Genomic DNA, 690 nt, shown 5'->3' with positions numbered 1-690 from the left:
GAGAAAGAACGCAAGAAGGAAAGAGGAAGACGCGTGAAGAATCTATCAACACACTCAGCAACACGAAGACTTCCATCCGTTCAATCTCCTTACGAGAATGAGAGAAGGGAGCCATATGCCGAAGAGCTAGCATGAGATTCCGACAGAGAGAAGAGAGATAGATAATAGCGAGCGAGGGGCCTTCCTTCGCCGCCCGACTCAACGGCGCAAACAGTTGGACAGGAGGAAAGACAACAAAGAGTGAGAAGGAATGAGGAGATTAAAGATGAAAAATGAAAAGAGAAAGAAAAGGCGTTCCTGAGCCAAGAGGAAGACATCGATGGAGATCGTTAAAGTAAGAAGAGGAGGAGCCATCGTGATAGACCTTTGAGTAAGAAGAGGGAAGGAGCTTGTGGAGGACGAAAAGAGGCCACGAAGAAAGAAAGAGCGAGGCATGCAAACTCAAAAAACCCTTTCAAAGTGGATGATGGTCTTGGTGGTCGTGGTGGTCACTCATGGTGGGTGGGGTGTACATACACCCGAGGAACAAACGGTCTCTCTCCTGTACAAGTATGGTGAAAAGTGTATACGAGAAAGAACTGAGAAACAATGGCTCTTCAAGTAAGAGAAAGTCGAAAGAATCCTCATCCCTGACGACGGTGTGAAGAATGAAAGAGCTGAAACGTCTTAGCGAAGACAGCTACGGCATGG

The 690-nt window shown here is 47.1% G+C and overlaps 1 protein-coding gene across 1 annotated transcript; it reads right to left on the bottom strand.

Moving 5' to 3' along the window:
• On the bottom strand, window positions 1–330 carry CSUI_004351 (uncharacterized protein). Its single transcript, XM_068064543.1, has one exon. It carries the CDS (start codon window positions 315–317, stop codon window positions 90–92), a length of 228 nt encoding a protein of 75 aa, XP_067923482.1. The 5' UTR covers window positions 318–330; the 3' UTR covers window positions 1–89.
• Window positions 331–690: the final 360 nt, after the last annotated feature.

The sequence above is a fragment of the Cystoisospora suis genome (assembly GCF_002600585.1).
Source record: "Cystoisospora suis strain Wien I chromosome Unknown contig_2018, whole genome shotgun sequence".
Taxonomy (NCBI): domain Eukaryota; phylum Apicomplexa; class Conoidasida; order Eucoccidiorida; family Sarcocystidae; genus Cystoisospora; species Cystoisospora suis.
The sequence above is the reverse complement of the archived record's forward strand: the minus strand, read 5'-3'. Positions and strand labels throughout refer to the sequence as shown.

Excerpts from the sequence above, each read along its gene's own strand:
- CSUI_004351 (XM_068064543.1), bottom strand. The coding sequence starts at position 317 with ATGTCTTCCTCTTGGCTCAGGAACGCCTTTTCTTTCTCTTTTCATTTT.